Below are 19243 nucleotides of genomic sequence, written 5' to 3'. Positions count from 1 at the left end.
TAGGTTTCTGTTGAGATTCATGTCCACTAGTCAATAAATATTCGTTTTGGATTAGTACCAAAATGAATTGAGAAGTGAGTTTTTCTCATGCAGAGGGTTGTTTAAACTTGGTATCCCCAACCAGAACCAGGAGTGGAAGCAGAATTAACCACTACTTTAAAGTGAACCTTTCATATTTGGAATTGAAAGAGAATGGGACTTGGGCTATTTGAGTTTATACAATGAGCCAAATGACTGCCTTCAGTGTGGATTTAAAAAAAATCACCCCTCTATTACCTAACTACATTTATCCCTTGCTTAAGGAAGTGATTGTTACTAATATGGTGTTGTTGAGAATGTTTTAATATTAGGTTCATTTTGCTATTTAGTGGATTCCTTATTAACTCTTTATACAGTACCACTTTGCACCCTTTTTCCTATAGAACTTGTATAGATATTTTGTTCTTGCCCTAGTATTAAAATAAATATGTTGCTTTTCGTCACCCAAGCTATTTTTCAGCAATACTGCCCACTGTTTTTCTTTTATATAAATGATGTTGGTCTACCTTGAATCACATTTCTGCATTGTTATTACCACCACTGATTTGTGATTATTGATCATTTATTCCCTGAAATTATTTTTTTCCATCATGCAGTATGTCTTTCTTGCACAAAGCAGAGACTCTCTACAGTGTGGTCCAATAAGTCCACAATAACCCTCAAGAGTATCCCACTCCGACCCATTCCCCTACCCTATTACTTTACATTTACCCCTGGCTAATGCACCTAAGCTACACATCCTTGAACAATTGAACATGGCCAATTCACTGAACCTGCACGTCTTTGGGTTGTGGGAGGAAACCCACTCAGACTGGGAGAATGTTTGTTTGTGTGGAGTTTGCACAGTCACCCAAGGATGGAATCGAACCCGGGTCCTGGTGCTGTAAGGCAGCAGTGCTAACTGCTGAGCCACCATGCCAACTTCATGCAGGTTTTCACTTTTAATGTTCATGACTTGTGCACACAAGGAACCTTGGATCAGAATTTGGATTTGTCATCACTTCCATTAGGTTTTATGCTTGGTAGGTGGAGGTTGTCCATTCTTTTATTACCTGTACATGGTGCCTTTATTTCATTGTATCATGAAACTGCAGGTACTAGAATTTTGAAACAAAATGGATAACGCTGGTCTTACTGAACAAGTCGAGCAGTATCTGAGGGGGAAAAAGAGTTAACAAGTCAGATTTGTCAAAATTAGAAAAGGTTAGTAGAATATTTACGAGGATGTTGCCAGAACTAGTAAGCCTGAGTTATAAGGAGAGGTTGCCAGGATCGGACTTTGCTCCTTGAATGTTGGAGAATGAGGGGTGACCTTTATAGAGGGCATAAAATTATGAAAGGCATAGATAGGATGAATGCATATAGTCTTTTTTTCCAGGCCTGGGGAATTCCAAACTAGAGGGCATAGATTTAAGGGGGGGGGAGGGGAGGGGGTAGGGTAGATTTTAAGAAGGACCTGAGGAGTGACTTCATACAGAGAGTGGTGGGCATATGGAATAGGCTGCCGGAGAATGTAGTGGAGGTTGGTACAATAGCAACATAAAAAAAAAATTTGGATAGGTACATGGATGTGAAGGGTTTAGAGGAATATGGACCAAATGCAGGCAATTGAACTAGTTGAGTGGACACCAAGGACCATTTTGGGCTAAAGGATCTGTTTTTATGCTATATTACTGTGACTCAACTCTACTTAGGCACGCACAGAAGCCAAGTGGATGGAAACAAAACGGAAGATCTAATCGGGTGGAACGAGTAATAAATGGCAAAGGAGCTGTCGTACAAGGCAAAAAGTATCGTTGTCCTTCCTTTGTTATTAGCCCAAGCTAGATTTTGCTCTTTACCTATTTAACTTAATGTTTCAAATTTCAATTCCTAAATTGAAGTTTTTAGGATCTGTTAAGGGTATTGATAGGGTTGGTGAAAAATCTATTTACGATACTGGGAAAGTCTAATAAGGAGATAACTTTAGGATAGAGATAAGTTAGGAAAAACCTCTGCACAGCATCAAACTCTGCAGAAAGCAGAAGTTGCTAGTTCAGTTGAAAAGTTTGAATGAGATTGCTAGATTTCTTTGCAAGCCAAGGATTTTGACACAGGATGCATGGACACAGTTTAGACATCATTTGAATTATAGTTCTATACTTGTCCCACCCTACCAGATTGAAAGTGTTATAGTCCAATCTAGTTGGTTCACTTATGTTGCTATCCTCTTTAGGTCCAACCAGTCTTTCCTATATCAGTCTAATGCTTCTAAAACTAATAATATTTTACCTATCCCAATTAGCCTGCACCACATTTAAGCTTTTAGTTGTACTGGCTACTGACAAACTCCTGAAAGACCATTAGCAATCCCAGCTTCATAACCTAAACCTCCACTATCCAGATGACATTGTTCGTTTTATTAAGGGCTTCCGATTCCTTCTGTTCTCTAATTATTTTCATCATTTCTAAACAAGTCTGCATTGACTGTTAACAAACGTAAAAGTAGCTCCACCTGCCTGTCCTTGGTCTTCAAACATTTCCTATCATTAACTTATTCAAATTTCTTTTAAACATTGTAACTGTACCTGCATCCACTCTTTGCTCTGGCAATTCATTCCACACACTGGGTACTAATTCACCTACTTATGTTGTTTTTATATCACTAGCCTGTGTCCCCCATGAATTAAGAACAATACAGCACAGGAACAGGCCTTTTGGCCCACCAAGTCTGCATTGATTATATTTTGTCCTTCCACACCAAAACCATCATCACTCACGGGATCTGAACCCCTCTCTTCCCTTCCTATTCATGTATTCATCCAGGTGGTGCTTGAATGCTGTTGTTATATCTCCTTCCACCACCATCTCTGGCAACACATTCCAGGCACTCGCCACCCTTTGTATGAAAAACGTGCCTCGCATCTCTTCTAAACTTCTCTCCCAGAACTGTATGTAATATTCAAAGTGTGGCCTAACTAAAATTTTATAAAGCTGCAGCATAACTTGTCTATCCTTATACTCCAGTGCCCCTTCCAAAGAAGGCAAGTAAGCCGTTAACCTTTTTTCGTACCTTATCTACTTGTGCTGCCACCTTCAGTGATCTATGGGCCTGAACACCCAGATCTCTCTGCAAATCAATATTCCTCAGGGATCTGGCACTTGCTGTACAATTTCCATCTGTACTTGACCTTCCAAAATGCATCACCTCACATTAATCCAGATTAAACTCCATCTCCTATTTTCTGCGTATGCCTCCAACTGATCTACATCCTGGTCTCTAAGACCATAAGATGTAGGAGCAGAAATTAGGCCTTTCAGCCCATCAAGTCTGCTCTACCATTCAGCCATGGCTGATAATTTTCTCAATCCCATTCTCCCATTTTTCTCCCTATAGCCCTTGATCCCTTTGACAATCAAGAACCTACCTATCTCAGTCTTGCATATACTCTATGATCTGGACTCCACAAACCTCTGTGGAAATGAATTCCATAGATTCATCTCGCTGAAGAAGGTTCTCCTTATCTCCATTCTGAAAGGTCTTTCCTTTACTCAAAGGATGGACCCTTAGGTCCTAATCTTCAGTATTCTGTTAGTTTCAATTAATCTCTCCTTCATCCTCCTTAACTCCAAGTATAGATCTAGAGTCTTCAAACATTCCTTGTATGTTAAACTTTTTATTCTTGGGACTATTTTCGTGAACCTCCTCTGAACCCGCTCCAGGGCTAGTGCATCCTTCTTGAGATTTGGGACCCAACACTGCACAGAGTACTCCCAAATGTGAACTGACCAGAGCCTTTTAGAACCTTGGAAGTACATCTCTGCTTTTATATCAAGTCCTCTCAAAATAAATGCCATCATTGCATTTTGCCTTCCTAACTACTGACTCAACCTGCAAGTTTACCTTGAGAGAATCCTGGACTAGAACTCTCAAGTCCCTTTGCACTTCAGACTTCTGAATTTTCTCCCCATTTAAGAAAATAGTCCATGCCCCTCTTCTTCTACCAAACTGCATAACTTCACACTTTTCAACACTGCTCCATCTGCCACTTCTTTGTTCACTCTCCTAAATCTTTCTGCAACCTTCCCTCCTCCTCATTACTACCTATCTTTGTATCATCTGCAAACTTAGCCAGAACACTCTTAGTTCCTTCATCAATATAGTTAATGTATAAAGTGAAACGTTGTAGTCTCAACACTGAGCCTTAGGAATATCACCTGTCACTGGCTGCCGTCTCGAGAAAGACCCTTTTATCCCCACTCCTGTACTTGCTGCCAGACAGCCAGGCTTCTATCCTTGCTAGCACCTTGCCTCTAACCCTTATTTTACGAGGTACACTCCTGTGCAGCATTTTGTCAAAGGCCTCCTCAGAGATAACATCTATTGGCCATCTTTGGTCTAACCTGCTCATTACTTCCTCAAAGAATTCTAGCAGGCGTGACCTACCCAAGAAGAAATCATGCTGACTTTGCCCTATTTTAATCATAAACTTCCAAGTGTTCGGAAATCTCATCCTTCACAATAGGTTCCAGGATCTTCCAGTCGACTGTGGTTAGAATGGTCGGTCTGTAATTTTCTGTCTTTTGCCTTTTTAAACAGGATGTCACATTAGTGATTTTCCAGTCGACTGGGACCCTGCCAGACTACTGATTTCTGAAAGATCACCATTAACGCCTCCACTATCTCTTCAACTATCTCCATGAGAACTCTGGGATTCTCATGGTCCAGACGTTTTATTCACCTTCAGGCCATTCAGTTTTTCTAGCACCTTCATCTTGGTGATGGCCACCATCTTCAGCTCTTGCCCCTCACTCTTTTGAGGTGTTACTCATGTCTTTCACTGTGAACACTGACGAAAAGTAATTATTCAGTTCTTCAGTCATTTCCTTGTTCCCCACTACCATCACTCCCGTGTCACTTTCCAGTGCTCTAATGTCCTTTTGCCGTTAATATATTTAAAGAAACTCTTAGAGTTTTCCATTATATTTTTGGCTAGCTTACCTGCATATTTAATCTTCTCCCTTTTTTTTGTTGCCCTCTGTTAGTCAGGTAGTAATCCAGAGATTATTACCTTTTTGGTTCTGATTTTGAATTTAGCTCCGTGCTGTTCATGCTCCCTTAGAACCTCAGCCCTACTTTTATCTGTTGTTGGTACCTATGTGGATCACGACTACTGGATCTTTACCCTCCCACTCAAGCTCCTCTGTAGCCCAGATGAAAGATGCCAAACCTGATCACCAGGCAGGCAACACAAACTTTGGTACTCTCTCTATCCTGGTTACAGAGCAGTGTCTATGTTTCTAACTATACTATCCCCCAATTACCACAATGCTTTGTTTCTCTTCTCTCACTCCACCCACCCACACCTCCCATTTGAATGGCTTTCTGCACCACGGTGCTGTGGTCAGTCGGCTCATCCTCCCTGCAGTCCCCATTGCCAGCATTGTGGAGAGTTTAAGAATGAGGGGAACCACATGAACTATGGTGCACTTGAGTCAAAACAGAAACTATGAAAACAAAACTGAGTTTAGAATCTTTAACAACCTGTGGGAATGAGACTTAATCATTTTAAATTTATCCTTTTCTAGGACATATGTTGAATGACATCTGAAATGTACTGTTGAGGGCCAAACCTGACTTTCTGAAATTAGTTTATTTGGGAATGAAGTTGCAAATGCAGCACTTTTGTGAATTATAATATTGAGCTGTGCTATGAAAGTTAGTACAGTACCTGATTGGCATCAATCAATTTTGACATTACCATTACTGGTTCCTTCCTGTCAATATTTTGGAAGCTTCTAAATAAAAACTGAAAGAACTGCAGATGCTGTAAATCAGAAACAAAACAGAAATTCCTGAAAAAACCAGCAGGTCTGGCAGCATCTGTAGAGAGAAATCAGTTAACGTTTCGGAACCAGTGACTCCTTCAGTTCTGAGGAAGGGTCACTGGACTCAAAATGTTAACTTTGACTTCTTACCACAGATGCTGCCAGACTTGCGCAGCTTTTCCTGCAATTTGAGTCTTGGAGGTTACAATTGACCAAGACTGAACCATACTAGTCATTCAAATTGTGGTTATAAGAGCAGGCCAGAAGCTGAAAATTCCATGGTGAGTAAGTCAACTTCTCTTCCCAACGCACACATCATCATCCCAAAAGCATAGGCCAGGAGTGTTATGGAACACTTTCTGCTGCCTGGATCAGTGTAATTTCAATAATACTCAAGAAGCTCAACCATCTAGAAGAAAGTATCCATTTGATCAACCTCCATTCACTGCCTTTAAATGTTCACTCACTTTGGTATATAGGGTACACTGCAGGATTCAGCACCTTCTAAACCCAGGGCCTTTACCACCTGGAAGGACAAAGGCAACAGATACGTGGGAACACCACCACCACTGTCATTGGCACAAAATTCTGCACGTCCCATCGTAACAACACTATGGGTGTACTGACATTGCATGGACTGCAGCAGTTCAAGAACTTGGCTCACCACCACCTTTTGCAACGAAAATTAACATTGAGTAATAAATTCTGGGCTTGCCAGCAATGGCAACATCCTGAGAAAGAATAAAAGTACAAGCAGTCTAAGTTACAAATGGGTTCCATTCCCAAGTACGTTCATAACTCTTTGTATGCAAGTTGAATACAATAGTGTAATACAAAACAGCTGTTTGTAATTACAATCAAACATTCGCATGTCTTTAAAATAAATATCAATATAGCATCTTGTTCATAAATCAGATATTTGTAAATCAGAAACCACTTGTGATGTCAAACCTTTGACAATTTGCGAACAAGGAGTGTCCCTTCTTCATGAACAACTTGCTGTAGAATTTGCTGATCAATGTAATAAAATCCATTTTCACATTTTTACAAAGTACAATTAAGCAACTAATCAAAACTGCCTGAAAACCTGACTTTTGTGTGAGATTAATAATGGGCAACTGTAAAGCAAGTACTTATTGAACTGCCTCAAGCAGTTGTTATAATTTGTACCTTTTTAAATTAACTGCTATGGTAATTCCAGATGGTGAGTTTTATTTCTGATTTATGTGCAGTTGCTTATGCTATCATGGATATTTAAGTCAAAATTTCCCAATTTGGGGAGTTGGTACTTCAAATATATTCATGAGTTCCAAGGCAGAAATGGATGCCATGGAGGTATGATGGAGTTTTGAGTAGCTGTTTACTCACTCTCTCTCTCTCTCTCACTCTCTCTCTCTCACTCTCTCTCTCGCCCTCACTCTCGCCCCACCCCTTTTTGTTTTGCTTCTTCACTCATGGGATGTGGGCGTCACTGGTGAGGCCAGCATGTATTTCCCAATCGATACTTTCTCCTGACAAGCTGGTGATAAGCTGCTGCCTTAAACAGTTGCAGTCCATGTGGTATAGGTAAACCACAACGCCATTAAAGAAAAAGTTCCAGGATTTTGACCTGGGGACACTGAAGGAAAAGAAATGTATTTCCAAGTCTAGATATTGTGTGTCTTGGAAGGGAACGTGCAGATGATGGTGTTCCAATGTTTTTGCTGTCCTTGTTGTTTTAGGTGGTAGTGGCAGTGGGTTTGGAAGGTGCTGTCTAAGGAGCCTTGAGTTTCTGTGGTGCATCTTGTAGATGATGCACACTGCTGCTGAGCTTTGGAGAGTGTGTATGTTTGTGAATATTGTTCTGGATGATGCCAAGCTTCTTGAGTGTTGTTACAGGTGCACTCATTTGGGCAGCCTGGTGAGTATTTTGTCACACTTCTGATCTGTGCCTTGTAGGTGGGGACAGGCTTTGGGAATTCCATGCAGTAATATTCTTGGCTTTTTGCATGTTTTTGTAGCTATAGTATTTATATGGCTCATCCAGTTCAGTTTCTGGTCAATGCTAAGCCCCCAGGATGATACGGAGAGATTCAGGCATAGAGATAATGTTGAATGTCATTAATCATACAGTTCAGAAGAGGCCCTTCAGCTCATTGAATCTGAACATAGAAAAACGGTAAATTTATGCCAGTTCCTCTTTCCAGTAATTTTTGGTCCATAGCCTTGAATGTTATGATATTTCAAATGCTCAACCAAGTACTTGTTAAAGATTGTAAGGTTTTCTGCACCAACTACTCTCCCCAGCAGTGCACTCCAAATTCCCCTCATCCTCTGGAGGAAGAAAACAATCTTTCCTCAATCCAATCTTTTCGCATTAAAATCATGTCCACTTGTTATTGACCCTTCAACCAAAGGGGATAGCTCTTTTCTATGTCACGGCCTCAATCTACACCTCAATCAAGTCCCTCTCAGCTGCCTTTTGATTTAAAGAAAACAACCTGGGTTGATCCAGCCCCTCTGTATAGCTAAACTGCTCCATCCCAGGCAACATCCTGGTGAATCTCCTCTGCAGCCCCTCCAGTGTAATCACATCTGATAGTGCTGTGACCAGAACTGCTTACTGTCCCTCTAGTTGTGGTCTAACCAAGGTTTTACATGGCTACAGTTTTGTCAAGGAGCAGCAGATTCTCTCCTGTTGGAAATGGTTATTGCCTGGCTCTTGTCTGATGCAAATGTTAATTCCCACTTGTCAGCCCAAACCTGGATATTGTCCAGATCCTGTTACATTTGGTTATGATCTGCTTCGGTATTCAAGTCCTGCAAATAGTTTGGGACATCATGCTGCTATCAGTGAACAACTCCACTCCTGACATTATGGTTGAGGAAAGGTGATTAATGAAGCAACTGAAGATGATTAGGGCAAGGAAACTCTCACTCCCCTGAGGAACACCTGCATTTCTATGTGCTTGTTATAACTCTAATGCATTTCCTCCCTGATTCCCATTGATTCTTTATATTTGCTAGAGCTCCTTAATGATGCGTTCTTTAAATATGGCTTTGAAGTAAAGGGCAGTCCTTGTCACCTCCCTGCTGGAATTCTGATTTTGTCCATGTTTGGGCAAGGTTGGAATGAGGTCAAGGGTTGAGTGGCCCTGGTAGGACCCAAACTGGGTGTCAGTGATTAGGTAATCGACCAGCAAGTGCAGTTGATGGCACCTTCTAACACTTTACTGGTGGCCAAGAGTAGATGGGGGCAGTAATTGGCTGGGCTGGATTTGTGTACAGGATATGCTTGGGTGTAGAGTCATGGAAACAGACCCTTCGGTCCAACCAGTCCATGCCGACCAGATATTTCAACCCAATCTAGTCGCACCTGGCACATATCCCTCCAAACCCTTCCTATTCATATACCTATCCAAATGCCTCTTAAATGTCGCAATTATACTAGCCTTCACTACATCCTCTGGCAGCTCATTCCATACCTATAACACCCTCTGCGTGAAAAAGTTGCCCCTTAGGTCTCTTTTATATCTTTTCCCCCCTCACCCTAAACCTATGCCCTCTAGTTCTGGACTCCCCAACTCCAGAGAAAATACTTTGTCTATTTATGCTAACCATGCCCCTCATAATTTTGTAAACCTCTATAAGGTCACCCCTCAGCCTCCGACACTCCAGGGAAAACTGCCCCAGCCTGTTCAGCCTCTCGCTGTAGCTCACATCCCTGGCAACATCCTTGTAAATCTTTTCTGATCCCTTTCAAGTTTCACAACATCTTTTCGATAGGAAGGAGACCAGAATTGCATGTAATATTCCAACAGTGGCCTAACCAATGTCCTGTACAGCCACAACATGACCTACCAACTCCTGTACTCAATACTCTGACCAATAAAGGAAAGCATACCAAACGCCGTCTTCACTATCCAATCTTCCTGTGACTTTACTTTTAAGGAGCTATGAACGTGCACTCCAAGGTCTCTTTGTTCAGCAACACTCCCTAGGACCTTACCATTAAGTGTATAAGTCCTGCTAAGATTTGCTTTCCCACAATGCAGCACCTCGCATTTATCTGAATTAAACTCCATCTGCCACTTCTCAGCCCATTGGCCTATCTGGTCCAGAGCTTGTTGTAATCTGAGGCAACCCTGTTTGCTGTCCACTACAACTCCAATTTTGGTGTCATCCGCAAATTTACTAACTGTACCTCTTATGCTCACATCCAAATCATTTGGGTAAATGACAAAAAGTAGAAGACCCAGCGCTGATCCTTGTGGCACTCCACTGGTCACAGGCCTCCAGTCTGAAAAACAACCCTCCACCACCACCCTTTGTCTTCTACCTTTGAGCCAGTTCTGTATCCAAATGGCTAGTTCTCCCTGTATTCCATGAGATCTAACCTTGCTAATCAGTCTCCCATGGGGAACCTTGTCGAATGCCTTACTGAAGTCCAATGCCCTCATCAATCTTCTTTGTTACTTCTTCAAAAAACTCAAACAAGTTTGTGAGACATGATTTCCCACGCACAAAGCCATGTTGACTATCCCTTGCCTTTCCAAATACATGTACATCTTGTCCCTCAGGATTCCCTCCAACAACTTGCCCACCATTGAGGTCAGGCTCACCGGTCTATAGTTCCCTGGCTTGTCTTTACCGCCCTTCTTAAACAATGGCACCATGTTTGCCAACCTCCAGTCTTCCGGCACCTCACCTGTGACTATCGATGATACAAATATCTCAGCAAGAGGCCCAGCAATCACTTCTGTAGCTTCCCACAGAGTTCTCGGGTAACCTGATCAGGTCCTGGGGACTTATCCATCTTTAACCATTTCAAGACATCCAGCACTTTCTCCTCTGTAATCTGGACATTTTGCAAGATGTCACCATCTATTTCCCTACAGTCTATATCTTCCATATCCTTTTCCACAGTAAATACTGATGCAAAATATTCATTTAGTATCTCCCCCATTTTCTGTGGCTCCGCACAAAGGCCGTTTTGCTGATCTTTGAGGGGCCCTATTCTCTCCCTAGTTACCCTTTTGTCCTTAATATATTTGTAAAAACCCTTTGGATTCTCCTCCATTCTATTAGCCAAAGCTATCTCATGTCCCTGTTTTGCCCTCCTGATTTCCCTCTTAAGTATACTCCTACTTCCTTTCATACTCTTCTAAGATTTCACTCGATCAATCCTGTCTTTACCTGACATATGCTTCCTCCTTTTTCTTAACCAAACCCTCAATTTCTTTAGTCATCCAGCATTCCCTATACCTACTGGCCTTCCCTTTCACCCTGACAGGAATATACTTTCTCTGGACTCTTGTAGTCTCATTTCTGAAGGCTTCCCATTTTCCAGCCGTTCCTTTACCTGCGAACATCTGCCCCCAATCAGCTTTTGAAAGTTCTTGCTTAATACCTTTCTCCAAGTTAGAACTTCAACTTTTTGATCTGGTCTATCCTTTTCCATCACTTTTTAAAACGAATAGAATTATGGTTGCTGGCCCCAAAGTGCTCCCCCACTGACACCTCAGTCACCTGCCCTGCCTTATTTCCCAAGAGTAGGTCACGTTTTGCACCTCCTCGTACGTACATCCGTATACTGAATCAGAAAATTGTCTTGTGCACACTTAAGAAATTCCTCTCCATCTAAACCTTTAACACTATGGCAGTCCCAGTCAATGTTTGGAAAGTTAAAATCCTCTACCATAACTATCCTATTATTCTTAGAGATAGCTGAGATCACCTTACAAGTTTGTTTCTCAATTTCCCTCTGACTATTGGGGTCTATAATACAATCCCAATAAGGTGATCATCCCTTTCTTATTTCTCAGTTCCACCCAAATAACTTCCCTGGATGTATTTCTGGGAATATCCTCCCTCAGCACAGCTGTAATGCTATCCCTTATCAAAAATGCCACTCTCCCTCCTCTCTTGCCTCCCTTTCTATCCTTCCTGTAGCATTGTATCCTGGAACACTTAAGCTGCCAGTCCTGCCTGTCCTTGAGCCATGTTCCTGTAATTGCTATGATATCCCAGTCCCATGTTCTTAACCATGCCCTGAGTTCATCTGCCTTCCCTGTTAGGTTCCTTGCATTGAAAAGTTTTCACTGAATTGACCATTCACTGGTAGATGCCAGTGTTGTAGCTATTCTGGAATAACTTGATCAGGGGCATGGCAAGTTCTGGAGTATAAGTCTGTAGATTCCCTCCACTATCCTGGTCCCTGTGGCCCACCATCTCCATTCTTGCCTGCGGGGTTTCAATTTTTGAGCCTCAAAACTGGATCATTAGGAAAAGTTTTTGGGAAGCCTTAAAGTTGTTAGCTGTAATAGCATCAGATTGCCAAGAGATGGCAGACGAGTGTGCATTACAAATAATTCTAATTGTTTTAAGCAAATAAAATAACCTGCAAACTGTATTGGTGAAGGGCAATCTCAGAAAATTTGCAATCCTATCAGTTGTCAGCAGTGGCCAAGTGGAATGCAGGTGTTGGTTCTCTGGGAGGGATGAACTATCCGCTTTATTGTAGAGGCCTTTCTAACTTGTTGCAAACAGCACTTTTGGTTTTGCAACCAGCACTAAAATGTAAGAAATGGAGAGTAGACCAAATCCCAATGTAGCCACACTCCCTTGCTACTGTTGTTGTTAATACCTTAGCAGTTGGAAGATGTGTCCTGGCAATTGAGCTAGGCTGGTGAGACTTAGGATACTGGTAATTCTTCTATAAAATGATGGTTGCATTCTTATGCATTATAGAAAAACCACTCTTTAGAAACGACACTTAGTGTCAATGTAGTTGCATTTCAGCTAACACGTTTTAAAAGTTTGCGCTCTAGAAACAGTGTCCCCAGATTCTCAGTTGTGTTACAGTGAATTCACGTTAATGAAATACGTTATAACGGATGGCCTATAGGCAAGAGTGTAGCCCTTGACAGCTGGAGTAGTCTTACTGGATTGGATATGATTCATTGGATATGAGACTTTATTCCCTCCTGTACCTTGCTGACTTAAATCTAAATTAATTCCTTGCTCCAGTCCACTTGCCTTTTGTCTGCTGAGTGAATTTGGTTCCCACTTTATGCTTTTACTGCATTTGCAGATTGTATATAAAAGGCCAAGGAGAAAATTGCAGGAACGACTGATTTTGTGCCATAGTGTAACCAGAGGTGGTGAACTGGGGCAGCTCAGTGTAGATTGAACATAAATAACATCTTTAAAGAGTTAATATCTTTAGACATTCATTACGTTGGTTGGTTGTTTTTACATAATTGACTGAAAGAAGTGCACAAGATATGAACAATTTTTTGTTTTTATTTGAATTGCGGGTTCAGTTCATTCAGATAATGAGACAGCTAGTTTGCACTTCCTGTACCAGCTGAGTTAACATGAAGGACTTCACAACCTCTCCCCTCGCCTGAGGTACGATGACCCTCTGGTTAATCAGTCATCCCACACTCATGTTTTGTTTCCGTCACTTCTTGAAGACCAAGACTGCTGAGGCCAATTGCATCAGCTAATCACGTGCAACAGGGATAAAACCTGGCACAATCCTGTCATATATATGTCAACTAATTTTGTTTCAGTAGAACTCTGTTTTGGTTTAGGTCTATCAGGATGTTTAGGCCCCTCTAATTTTCCTGACAGATTGCTGTCTGACTTTTGTGTTAATCTTCAAAGTGAGCAGCAGTAGGAGGACTGTCTGCCTGAATAACTTCGCCAAATTGTTATTTGATCATAAATAACATGTATATATTGATATTAAAAATTCATTATTACTTTTGTAGGATATAAATGCTCATGCCTGTGTGACTGGTAAGCCCATCAGCCAAGGTGGTATCCACGGCCGTATTTCTGCTACAGGACGTGGTGTCTTCCATGGGATAGAGAACTTCATCAATGAAGCGTCCTACATGAGTGTTTTGGGAATGACTCCAGGCTTCGGAGATAAAACTTTTGTTATTCAGGTTTGTGGTGGATACTGAGCAATGAACTTGCTTTACATTTTCTTCTGTCCTGCTCTGTTCAATATTGTTAATGTCCTGAATGCTGGATTTGCTGCTTAATGCTGAAAATGTGTTGCTGGTTAAAGCGCAGCAGGTCAGGCAGCATCCAAGGAACAGGAAATTTGACGTTTCGGGCATAAGCCCTTCGCTGCTTAATGTCATTTTTATAAGAGGATATAAAAGATAAGCTGACATAATTCATTTTATATATTTTGAGGGAGTTCAAATTCATTGTTCTACCCAGGTGCTATCACCAATTGTTCCCAAATCTGCTTCCTTTTTTTATCCAGATTGAACTTTCACAACACAGTAGATAAATGATGTGACCCAGAAGTAGAACACAATCTTTTGTATTCTGAATTGGCTCACTATATTACAATGTGATTACATAATTCTCCTCTTTAATGATCAGTTGAATAATATAGTCAAGACTTGAAATGCTGAATTATTTGGGAAGTTTATCTTTTGAACCTAAAGATGATTTAGTGGTAGTGAATTCTAGCTCTTTCAAGTTGGGCAGTAAGACATTAACAAGTAAGGCTTCCAGGTCATGTGACGAATTTAAAACATTTTACTTGGGTAAAAAGTTCACTTTAGCAAAAATGTTATCACAAATTTCTATCGTATGCATTTTGCCTTAAGTATCATTGGATACTTGATATTCATTGGAAATTGCTGCTGAGACATGGATAAGATGCATATTTATTAAAACGTTACCCGAGGAACTATTGGTGGCCTTGGGGTGTTCCCCAGCAACAGTGGTAGGAAACTGCAAAGGAGAAGAATTTTGAGGATTAAATATTTCCTGAAGCCCTGAAAATGAGTGCAATAACTATTGTAGAAAGTGATCATTGCTGGCAATAAATGAACGACCTTTGGTTTTTTTTTGTATCCCCCAGGGATTTGGTAATGTAGGCATGCACTCCATGAGGTACCTGCACCGTTATGGGGCCAAGTGTGTTGGTGTTGGTGAATTGGATGGTTCAATTTGGAATGATGATGGCATTGATCCCAAGGAGCTAGAGGATTATAAACTGGTATGTGAATATTAAACCTCACACTAGTGTACTGAATTGAACTTTTGCTCCATCCTGGCCATGTCTAGTAATTTCCAAAGGTTTTTTTTCCACTCTTACCGCCACTGACAGTTGCCAGGTGCCTATTTATAAATTTTTTTGTCTCAAGCTTCCCTCAATCGGTCTTTGTATTATCACCTATCAGATTTTTTCTTGTTTTGTATAAAAAAAGTTACTGGTTCTCTTATACTCAAGACCGCTCCAGATTGGACGTGGTTTGATACACAAGATGTTTTTGAATCTGCAGTGAACGGAGAATAAAACTGCTTCATTTTGCTTAAAACAGTTGCCATTTTGAATATAGCACATGAGATAAATGAGAACTTTTGGAGATCTATCGTTGTGTAATATAACAGACATGACACTGCTACAGTGAATAGCAAACAAACTGATTCAGAACCATAGGTTTTTTTTTCAGCCTCTTATTCTACAACATAACTGATCCTCTAATCTGGGGCTGAGATGGCTGAGCTGCTGAAGATTTTGTTTACAGCTGGAAATATCTTCAGTTCCCTTTGAGTGTTTTTTATAAACTTTACGAATTTTAACCTGCATCCAAAATTGCCTAGCAAACTCCCATGCAAGCTTCAGTGTTTGAATAATTTTGAGTTCTTATGATATTGTTGATTTCTGAATACAGGCACATGGAACAATTGTTGGATTCCCTAAAGCAAAGCCATACGATGGCAACATCCTGGAGGCAGAGTGTGACATTCTAATCCCTGCAGCTGGTGAGAAACAGCTGACCAAGAGCAATGCAAGAAAAGTCAAAGCAAAGGTAAGCAGCAATTCCATGTTGTGGTTCTGTTCGCCGAGCTGGGAATTTGTGTTGCAAACGTTTCGTCCCCTATCTAGTGACATCCTCAGTGCTTGGGAGCCTCCTGTGAAGCGTGTCTGTGATGTTTCCTCCGGCATTTATAGTGGTTTGTCTCTGCCGCTTCCAGTTGTCAGTTCCAGCTGTCCACTGCAGTGGCCGATATGTTGGATCCAGGTCGATGTGTTTGTTGACAGAATCTGTGGATGAGTGCCATGCCTCAAGGAATTCCCTGGCTGTTCTCTGTTTGGCTTGCCCTATAATAGTAGTGTCCCAGTCGAATTCATATTGCTTGTCATCTGCGTGTGTGGCTACTAAGGATAGCTGGTCGTGTCGTTTCGTGGCTAGTTGGCGTTCATGGATGCGGATCGTTAGCTGTCTTCCTGTTGTCCTATGTAGTGTTTTGTGCAGTCCTTGCAAAAATAAAAAAAATCCCATGCAAAGACTGCACAAAACACTACATAGGACAAACAGGAAGACAGCTAACGATCCGCATCTATGAATGCCAACTAGTCACGAAACGACACGACCAGCTATCCTTAGTAGCTACACACGCAGATGACAAGCAATATGAATTCGACTGGGACAACACTACTATTATAGGGCAAGCCAAACAGAGAACAGCCAGGGAATTCCTAGAGGCATGGCACTCATCCACAGATTCTGTCAACAAACACATCGACCTGGACCCAATATACCGGCCACTGCAGCGGACAGCTGGGACTGACAACCAGAAGCGGCAGAGACAAACCACTATAAATGCCGGCGGAAACATCACAGAAGCGCTTCACAGGAGGCTCCCAAGCACTGAGGATGTCACTTAGACGGGACGAAACATTTGCAACACAAATTCCTAGCTCGGCGAACAGAATCACAACAACGAGCACCCGAACTGCAAATCTTCTTCCAAACTTTGAGCAATTCCATGTCCCTATTCATATGGGTGAAGACAAAATGGCCCTTTAGCCACTCCAATTAAAGGACCCTGTCTCTCTCATCCACGACTTAGAGTGCACCATTTGTAATTGGGTTCCTGCAATGCGCTGAGAAAATGGAACTATAGTCACCTCGTTCAGTAATAGAAATTTTGAGCTCCTCCTACAAACAATTTTGTGCTTAGTTTTAATAATGTGCTCTCTCTAATGAGATTTAAAAGTCTACTGCATTCAAAATCAACTTTATACAAATATCAGAACTGTTTGTATATTCTAAACATTACGGAAGGACCTAAGCAATACAGTTCAAACAAGATTATGCTGAGAGATTTGTTTTCATGACTGGCGCAGTTTAAGATAACAATATTTCAAATCCATGAATCCCCAGCAACTGTGTTTGAGATTAAATTGTTTGGACAGATTAAAAGGTTTGGAAGTTCAAAGATGACATTAAATCAGTTTGCTGTTGCCTCCTGAAGAGAGAGAAACAGGAATAACCATGAGTACAAATCACCGATTTGAGGTTACCGTGAAGGAGTCTCCTTCTCAACCTCTTCCCTCGCCTGAGGTCTGGTGGCCCTCAGGTTAAATCACTACCATTTGCTTCTCTCTAATGAGAGTGGCCCCTATGGTCTGGTAAAACTATGGCGACACAACAATTATAATTTTAAATATTCTGCAAAGTTAATAGGTCATAGATTAGAAGAATTTAGGATGGGGGAAAATAGGAAATAGAGACTTTGAATGAATACTTTATATTTAGCTTCACCGAAAAAGACCCTAAGAGTTGAAGTAAGACTTGTAGTAGTAATGGGCAGTCATTAAAGAACTACGTACAGTCATACCTTTTGATATATTTCCCAATCCAACCCTGCCAACAGATGTCTCATGCTTTTATTTCTCTTATTCAGATTTAACACCCTTCAGATAGAATTTTACATTGTTTGAAAGTGAGGTACAGATATTCTGCCGTAACGTGTTTGTCAATGTGAATTTGCTGTAATGCGATTGAATTGGGGATGCTGTTCGAAACCGCAAACTTTTAAAATGTGTTGGCTGTAAGGTGGTTACATTGCCAACACTTTAAGTGCTGATTCTAAAGTGTGATTTTATTAACAAATGCACAAGAATGCAACCATCATTATCGACAAACCGACTGTTCAATCATGTGTAGTCCTATTGAATTGTTGCAGTGCAAAGGAGAGGCTATTTAGACTCACTCAGTCACAGACTGTCACATTACAGAAACAGACCCCTCAGTCCCACTCTTCCATGTTGAACAGATATCTTAAATATAGTCCCACTTGCCAGCATTTGGCCTATATCCCTCTAACCACTTCTTGTTCATATATCCATCCAGATGCCTTTTAAATGTTGTAATTGTACCAGCCTCCTCCACTTCCTCTGGCAGCTCATTCTATACTCGCACCTCCCTTTGCATGCAAGAATTGCCCCTTAAGGTATATTTTAAATTTTCCCCACCTCACCTTAAACCTATGCCCTCCAGTCTTGGGCACCCCAACCCAGAGGAGAGACCTTGTCTATTTCCCCTATCTGCCCCTCATAATTTTATAAAGCTCTATAAGGTCATCCCTCAGCCTTCAAACCGCCAGGGAAAATAGCCCCACCCTCTCCCTATACCTCAAGCCCTGCAACACTGGCAACATCCTTGTAAATCTTTTCTGAAACCTCTCGAGTTTCACAATATCCTTCCTATAGCAGGGAGACCTGAAATGCGCACAGTATTCCAAAAGTGGCCTAACCAATGTCCTGTACAACTGCAACATGACCTCCCAACTCCTGTGCTCATTGCAGTGACCAATAAAGGTAGGAATACCTTTGAAGAAGGTGAAGAATGGCTCCTTCACTATCGTATCTAACTTCCATTCCACTTTCAAAGAACTATGAATCTGCACTCCAAAGTCCCTTTGTTCAGCAGCACTCCCTAGGACCTTACCATGAAATATAGAAGTTCTGTTCTGATTTGCCTTTCCAAAATGCAGCATCTCTCATTTATCTAAATTAAACTCCATCTGTTACTTACCTCATTGACCCATCTGATTAAGATCCTGTTGTACTCTGAGGTAACCTTTGCTATCCACTACACGTCCAATTTTGTTATCCACAAACTTACAAACCATATCTTCTGTTCACGTCCAAATCATTTATATGCATACCTGCTTGCACCAAATAATTATCGTTACCTAGTACCAATCTCCTGCTTTTTCCTGTTCTCTTGCACTGTATTTCTATATAAATAACCATCCAGTGTCTCAGTTGAACCTGCTTTATTCTTAGCGGTTCTTTTATAAAACTGTTATTAATTAGCCCTTTTTCATTACATTATGTAGATCTAAGGTAGCCTGTTCCTAATGAACTAAACATACTGCACTAGAGAACCATTCCCAAGGCATTCCAGAGTGTCCTCCACAGCTTTAGTGCTCCTGTGGCTTACTCAGTCTATTGGAGTCACCCATGATTAGTGTGTGGCACATGCCACAAGATACACTCATCTCCTGATTTATTACCATACCTTATACTACCACTACTATTTGGTGGCTTATAAATAACTGCAGCCAGTGTCTGCTGCCTCTT

At 41.2% G+C, this 19243-nt stretch overlaps 1 protein-coding gene across 1 annotated transcript in view; it reads left to right on the top strand.

The window, feature by feature from the left end:
* The window catches only part of LOC132835076 (glutamate dehydrogenase, mitochondrial), an 86034-nt gene that overhangs the window by 38308 nt on the left and 28483 nt on the right, over positions 1–19243 (top strand). The window contains exons 6-8 of the mRNA XM_060854359.1: positions 13605–13784; positions 14723–14860; positions 15540–15677. Of these exons, the coding sequence (XP_060710342.1) occupies positions 13605–13784; positions 14723–14860; positions 15540–15677 (456 nt within the window). The remainder of the gene's footprint in view (positions 1–13604; positions 13785–14722; positions 14861–15539; positions 15678–19243) is intronic.

The sequence above is a fragment of the Hemiscyllium ocellatum genome, chromosome 43 (assembly GCF_020745735.1).
Source record: "Hemiscyllium ocellatum isolate sHemOce1 chromosome 43, sHemOce1.pat.X.cur, whole genome shotgun sequence".
NCBI lineage: Eukaryota > Metazoa > Chordata > Chondrichthyes > Orectolobiformes > Hemiscylliidae > Hemiscyllium > Hemiscyllium ocellatum.
This window is presented reverse-complemented; position numbering and strand designations above follow the sequence as displayed.